We start from the raw sequence: 7,926 nt of genomic DNA, 5'->3' as shown, positions 1-7,926 counted from the left end.
GAAGAAGAGGAAGAAGCAGGGGCAGAACACGAAGAAGAAGCGCTTCCTTCGGCTTCTGCCCGGTAGTGGAAGAAAGAGCCACCACGCAGATGCATAACTTATGGATACTTTTATCTAATACTTATCGTATTTACTAAGCAACGTGTGCCGTTTGCCACCAGCTGCACTGATTCGGACATATCATGGCAGTATTCCAGTTACTTCCGCATCCATAAAGTCGCTGACCCTGAAGACTCACATCCGTAAACTTGATTGGCTGCCGCTCGTCTCGAGCAAACACTCTCTCCTCTGTGATTGGACGGCTCACCACGTGTTGTGAGTGAACGAACGCCGGGATACGTAAAGAGGACACAAGCGGCTCAGTAGTAAGTTTGTCCTGTTTTGTTTTTTTTATTTGATGACTTTTGTTATGAGACTGTGAGTAGAGTACGCGATGTGTTTCTCTTAAGTATATAACAGGCGAGACGGACGGAAAGTGATGACATAACTACGTACGTGTCCTTCATGGTTGTTGCTAGTGCCGTTGATTCAATAATTTAGGAGAGTAAAACGAGGAAGCTAACATTTGTTACACATTAATATTCTGCCTCTCTTTGTAGTGAAGGTAAATGATCGGTTACAGTTTATTTTTGGCCCGTTAGCAAACTTACACTGTAGCGCTAATTACAATGGGCAAACATGTGTCTACAGTTATATACACAATCCCAAAAATTAACGGAATTAGCCTACGGCATCGATATGGGATGTAGATTAAAGTCCCAAACTGTGTGTCTGTCACCTGTTCAATGTTTAACTCTCCTAGCACCTGTCCTCGTAACCTTTGCTCCTTTAATTTACCCACTTCCTCTAACATATTGGTCATTTTTCGCCGCCGCCTCTAAGCCAGACATTTTGTCTGTCGTATTTATTAGCCTGTTTTCGCGTTATTTTTCCTTCCTGGAGCACGGTGTGCTGTAACCTTGAATTAAAAATAACCACTTATCATCTTCAACAGCTTGTAAATCACATGCAGTTACATGGCAGCTGGTGCAAATGCACTCAATCTGCCCCAGAACATTTGTTTCCTCTGTTGTCCTGCTGGCTGATTTGTCAGTAATTTCTCTGGAGGTTGTCTGTGAAAGGCCCCAGCCAGCAGCCATCCCCAGCAGGATGCAGCCTGACACAGGCACACAAACAAAACCGGTCTAGGAACAACTAAAAAAAAACAAAAAAAAACAAAACAAAACATGACCTGGCTTCCAAATTCGCTAGATCCCAAACTGATCAACTAACCAAACCTCTCAAACCCTAGGACCCAAAGGCCCCCACTGACAACATCCTGTTACCAGACACCACAGGACACCCCCAGAAGACGTATGTCCATTCACTGATGAGTTAGAACTGTTTTTGGAGGCCTGATCGGTGTATGTCAAAGTATATTCTCCAACTTAATGATTCATAGGCTCATGGAATGATATGTAAAATTGGGAATGGGAACATGGGGATTTCATAAATGACGTGCAGATGATCAGCTGTCAAGGCTTAGAAATATTAATACACCCATTCAGATTAGGATCATCTATTTTTAAATGTGCAGTTTTGGAGCAGTACTCTGTATTGTCTGAAATGCAAAAATCTGTGTTGGGAAGGAAAAGACTTGTTTCTTAACATCTCTACCTGAAACCTATGTCTCTTCTGCTCTTCCTAGATACTCCCCGGTCGGTGAATAATGATGGAGAAGAGGGTCTGAGCTGTACTCAAACATTTGGGATACCCTATATATGGATTCATGTTGAAGTAAGAATCATTTCTCGTCTTCATAGAATGTACACCCTTCAGGCATATCATTATGACCCCCTCCCTAATATTGCCTGAACGTTCTCCCTGGCCTAGGTCTCCCTTGTGCCCCAAAACAGTTGTGACTCATCAGAGAATGGACGTGGGCCTTCTGAGGGTGTCCTGTGGCATCTGGCACTATGATATTGTTAGTGGGGGCCTTTGGGTCATATGTTTTTTTTTTTCAGTTGTTCCTAAACTATTTTTGTGTAAGTGTCTGTGTCAGACTGAATCGTGTTGTGAATGGTAAATAACATCCACACAAATGCCAGGTCCAAACGTTTCCTAGCAGAACAATGTATTGCCACAAGATGGTCAATGTTATTTACTTCTCCTGTCATTGGTCATAATGTTGTGGTTGATCAGTGTGGTGTGTCACTGTAAAATCAACAATTTAACATGCAAAGTATTTTCTGTGTGGGGTCTTGGCTGAATAGACTTTTGACTGTGGATACTTGCACAGACGTATGCAGCTAAGAGATCTGCGCAAAGAGCAAATGTTCAATAAACAGTGTTTAATTATAATTTTTTTTTTCTATGGCTCCCAGGATTTCCTTTCCTAAGCTGAGTAGAGCAGTGGAGCGTGTGAGGAGACTGACAGCTCACCTCTGCAAATCAACCATGTCCACAAACCACCAGGTCTCCAGTCCGTCCTCTGCAGCCAATGGGGTGGCTCCCACTGCAGCCATCCTCATCATTGGAGATGAGATACTCAAGGTGATTTAGAGTTGACAGATGTCCGTGCCTTGTATTTAGGCTCTGTGTGGCTGACAGCACCCCACCGAGAATCCTTGGGAGTTTGTGGAATGTAGAAAGTCAAAATAAACCAGGGTTTCTTATTTCTAATAAATGTGTGGGCCCGAATGCTTTTGATTTGATTAACATATACATCCTCATCAGTATGCCTGGACACTCTCAGACCTCCATCCACTCTCGCATCCACAGTTCATAACCCCGGGAAAACCCTGTGATGGTTATTTGATGTGGCAGCAGTGCATGGTTTTAAAATGACAAGTTCACCATTATTTCTCGACTTGACATGATCATGATTTAAACATGAAGTCTTTGATTTTGTCCAATGTCACGTCTTGCCCTCAAAAGATGCTCATTTGGAGTCCTTGAATTTCATCAAGCAGGAACATGTAGGGGTTTTATTTTTTGTTTTTTGAAGTCCTTGAATGTGATATCCAAGCTAGGGTGCTGACACTACACTGAAACTCGCTGGGCTTCTCTTTCAGGGCCACACAGTGGACACCAACAGCAGCTTTCTGACAAGAGCACTTAGGAGGCTTGGAGTGTCTGTGCAGCGCATCACAGTCATACCAGATATACAGGAGGTCATCGCCAAGGAGGTGGCGCTCCTCTCTCCTCAGTATACGCACCTCATCACGTCGGGGGGGATAGGCCCCACGCACGACGACCTCACCTTTGAGAGCGTTGCCATGGCGTTCCAAGAAGAGGTTTACCCCCACCCAGAGCTCACACAGGTGATTGAAAAGTTCTTTGGGGCAAAGGACAAAAACAGCGCTGCGATGAAGATGGCAATGGTGCCTCGCTCGGCCAAACTCAACTACGGAACTGATCCACAGACCGGGCAACGGCTCCTCTATCCGCTGGTGAGTGGACTTCACACAGAGGTGACATGAAATGATACTCAAGCTGAAAGGCATGACTCTGCCTCAAAAGTAACTTCCCAAACATCTGATGCAGTGTCCTGTGTCCTGCCTTAAGTGCTCTTTTTGGGGTAAACAGTAATTTCAGGGTGATGGTCACTCAAATGGCATAATAATCTGTCGGTTCGATCTTGTCTCGGGGTTATTATTGGAGACAGTTTTTGAGACTAACCAGACAACAACTGCTCACAATGGGCAAAACAATTACATTGAACACTTGGAGACACTAAGAGTGAAAAGCATTCACACAGTGAAATTGCAGTTTGTTGAAATCACCGCATATCGACGTTTTTTTTTTCTTGACTGCTTTTTGTAGTACGCCGTACGGCTGATGTGTCTGGCGCTTATGCGCTCAACTAGTTTCAACTGGAGATGCATATATGTTTTGTTCCTGTTCAAAACTGAAGTCTGTCGTTAAATGAATGGCACTTGCACATACTCAGTTCTTATCGAAATATGAGTCTGGCAACACAACATTGGGGTTTTGTCATTATTTTTAACCGATATTGAGAAAAAAAACTAACCAACTTTCTGTCCAACAAATAACTGTTAGTATGAACATATATGTAGCATGGATCTGTCAATGAATGAATGGGCCAAATGCAGAGAAAGAGTTTCCTCACGCAGGATCGATAATTGAATCATCCGTTTTCTTCTTTTACAGACATATTGAGCTGTTTAGACACTGTGACCCATATTTGTTCTCACCGTATGATGCATCCACCTCCTTCTCCCAGGTCAGCGTGCGCAATGTATATATCTTTCCTGGGAGCCCAACTTTCATGGAGAGGGCCTTTGCCGGACTGGAGCAACTCTTCGCTGGATCAGGGACCACTTTTCACACTCGTGAGGTAACGCCATAAATCCCCAGTCGTGTCAATGAATCCACCAGATACCTTAGTGTTTTCCAAAATAAACGCAACCAAAGATCTATCTTCAGGTGTTTGGGTGGCGCAGGTGACCGCAATATGAATGTTGACCAACTTCAGCGAATGGCGGCTAGGGACTCCGGCTCCATGAATTTGAAACTATACAAAGTCAGAGCTGTTCTGGATCGGACAGCCAGGGAAAGTGTGCAACCAAAGCCAGTGTGCATGGCTGCCCAAGGGTCTGTGAGCCATTCTCAAAGACAGTGCCAGCCTTACGATTAACATTGGCAAAGGGTGAGCAGAGACAGGGTTCGGGGAGTAGTGAAGGATTCCTAATATAAAAGGCCCCTTACACTTTACGCAGAGACTGGGACCAACAGAGGAATTGATAATATTAAAGTAATTACAGCTGTAAAAGCATAGTGGATTGTAAAAAAAAAATAATATAACTTACATGAGACTCGGTAGAGAAAAGAGTGAATCATCAATCACTAATATGAAAAGCAGACGTCTTTACGCTGATTTCAGTCACCATAATGAAGCATTGTTTATTTGACTCCTAACAAACGCTGAGTAAATTCACAGTCATTTGTCTTTTGTCTTCCCACAGGCACAGCGCTGGGCGAGAAAGTTATGTCTTCTCTAAAAACAATAGAAACTGCACTGGATCAGTATCCGACAGAAGAAGTCTGTGTCGGCTTCAACGGAGGGAAGGACTGCACGGCGCTGCTGCATCTCTGCTATGCTGCACTGAAACGGTAACAGGAGGGGGACAAGACAGCGAGAACATTTTGAATGGTTTAAACGGGACAAAAAAAAAAAAAAGACCCGAGGGAAATTTAAATCAAAAACGGGAGGGTAGTAGCGTTTGAGCACACCGGATTTTGGCACACTGTATCCCAAGTGGGAAAGTGGAAAAAGACAATCTGTTGTAAATACCGACTACATTTTGGGCTTTTTCTGACTTGTACTGGATAGACTGTAGGAGATGATGATAAGAAGGACAAACATTTATGTAATCTCTTGCAGCGCATGTGTTTTATATTCTTTTTTTCACCCTATTTTTCTCTTTCTGACACTCTCAGGCGGAATCCAGATGCAAAAGACAAACTGAAAGCTCTGTATATTCGTATTGGCTCTCCGTTCCCAGAAATGGAGCAGTTTCTCCAGGACACAATAAAAAGGTGACCTCCATCAGTCCAAACACGACACTGCTTGAGACACAAATGTTTCCTTTTAATAAACGCACTTCAGTCGATCTCCTTGGTTGTCTCCCATAGATACGACCTGGAGCTGATCACCGTGGAGGGCAGCATTCGACAGGCCCTGAACGAGTTGCAGGAAAAGAGGCCAGAGCTGAAAGCCGTCCTGATGGGGACCAGGAGGAGTGACCCCTACTCGCACACGTTGACGCCGATGTGCCCCACTGATCCTGGCTGGCCAGAGTACATGAGAGTCAACCCATTACTAGTGAGACTGACACACAGATCAGTTGTATCATGATAGAGGGTTTAGGACCAGCGTCATCTTTCAGTTGATTCTCTTTATCTCTTTGTCTTTATTTCTAGTCTCTGTAGATTTCATCTGTCAAAATAAAAGGGGAAATACCAAGAAGGAAGTATTCCCTGTGAAATTCTAGGAACAGACTTTTGAAAATTACCCTCCCTAATAAGACACAGACATTCCTTAGAACTAAAAGTAGTACTGCCTCAATATCCCTGTGTCCTTATAAGCTAGGCCAACATCCCTCACTATGCTTATTGTTATTTGTCATCACGACCAAATATTTCCAAATGCAGATGTATACAGTGTAACCGCAACCTCTGCATGGTCGAATTCAGTCCAACAGCTCTAGTAGTAGTGCTGCATTTGTCAAGTTTTTAATTACAATATTTCATACCTAACTTTTGTCTCATATACATACACACACACACTCTGAGTGCACCTGTGCAATGCAGCTCTAACACACACCGAGAGCTTAACTTGGAAATCATCACCTAAAGTTGTTGCACAGCTTTCGTGCTGAATTGCATCGCACCGTGTGAAGGCATTTACACAGAGAATTTTTATGTTGTTGCTCTTAAGAATAGAACTACATATGCACAAATGCAGTCTCACCTACTCTATTTTAAAATATTTAAAAATGTCAGTGGTTGTGCTGTGACGTCTGTACGACTAATGAAACGCACAAGGAAGCACAGGTACATTTAGCGGTTGACCCCAATTTGCGATAATTTATTTAGCCCTTCATCACACGAGCGCATGTAAGAGGACTCCAGAGGACGAGTTATCCTAGATTGAAATAAGTGACTCAAACGCTTATTGCACTCTGTGTTTTCCAACTCTCCGTAGGACTGGACGTATCACGACATCTGGACGTTCCTGAGGACGTTATACCTGCCCTACTGTACACTCTATGATAAAGGGTAAGCGCTTATTTGTATTTATTTATTTAAATGTTTTTTCTATTTGGTGCGCCTCGCTGGTGTTAATTTTCTCTGTCAACCTACCCGCAGGTACACTTCGCTCAGCAGTATGGACAACACCTGTCGAAACAAGGCCCTGCAGGTGGTGGATGAGAGGGGCGTGACGCGCTACAAGCCGGCCTACCTCCTGGAGAATGAAGAAGAGGAGCGCAACTTCCGTGCCTGATGTTTCCCACTTCTACTGCGTCACCTGTCGCTCGTGGAGCTGTCTGTCTGGCCGCGTCTCACTCCTCCTAGCTTACGGGTAGTTTAGTCCTCTTGTGAGCGTTTGCGGAAGATGTCCGACATCAGAGTTAGGCGGCAGGGAAAGTGCGTGCGTGTGTAGAAAGTGTGTTACGGCACTTGTTCGTTTATGTGACTCTGAAGTAAAGGCTTTCTGTGCTGCTGAATAAAACATGACTGTGTCTTCTTTTCCTCTATTGTTATGTTATTTTAAGAGCTCTCACGTATGGAGAGCCACTGCCACTATAGCTCTCGGCTTCTTTTATTTATGGATCCATTTGTCTTAAATCCGGGAACAACAGAAAACACGGACGGACGGACCACCACTTATCAGAACGTTTCGGTAAACAATGCAGAAAGGTTTTAGAAACTGCGTGTGCACCGGCGCTGACGCACGGCTGAAGGTCAGCCAGCAGGCTCACAATTATTAATCTGTCTCTCAGTGAACTACAGCCTCCCCCCTGCTCCTTGTAGTTCTCCCTGTGCACCTCACGGGCGCGTTGTTCTCACGTTTTCCATTTAGCGTCCGTGATTACAATAAATTACCTTCTCTGTTTCCAGACATGATTGAATCCAGGCTCATCGATCCGCGCTCTCTCTCCTTCCCCGCCTGGAGATTAGTCAACGCGGCGCAGCGACGATCGATACCGGCCGATCTAATAAAGCGGGTCGCTTACGAGGCCACCGCGGGGCTGCACACACTGTTACACCAGCAATTACCACTTCTAGGCAGCCCTGCGTCCCCCCCTCCCTCCTTCTCCTCCCCGTACCTCCTAACTTATCTGTCCGGGCTTCACGGCTTGCTTGATTTATTAATAATAACAGTAATAAAAGAGGCAATGAGCAGAGGCTTCATAATCA

General features: G+C 44.5%; 1 protein-coding gene across 1 annotated transcript; it reads left to right on the top strand.

The window, feature by feature from the left end:
- flad1 (flavin adenine dinucleotide synthetase 1) lies at positions 1-7,237 on the top strand. Its single transcript, XM_047598196.1, has 10 exons — positions 1-365; positions 1,688-1,776; positions 2,364-2,532; positions 3,054-3,431; positions 4,226-4,334; positions 4,932-5,115; positions 5,443-5,541; positions 5,638-5,827; positions 6,710-6,783; positions 6,874-7,237. The coding sequence occupies exons 2-10, from the start codon at positions 1,769-1,771 to the stop codon at positions 7,007-7,009; spliced, it is 1,347 nt and encodes a 448-aa protein (XP_047454152.1). The 5' UTR covers positions 1-365; positions 1,688-1,768; the 3' UTR covers positions 7,010-7,237.
- Positions 7,238-7,926: the final 689 nt, after the last annotated feature.

This window comes from Mugil cephalus, chromosome 11 (assembly GCF_022458985.1).
Source record: "Mugil cephalus isolate CIBA_MC_2020 chromosome 11, CIBA_Mcephalus_1.1, whole genome shotgun sequence".
NCBI lineage: Eukaryota > Metazoa > Chordata > Actinopteri > Mugiliformes > Mugilidae > Mugil > Mugil cephalus.
Note: the sequence above shows the minus strand (reverse complement) of the source record. Positions and strands in the feature narration are given on the sequence as shown.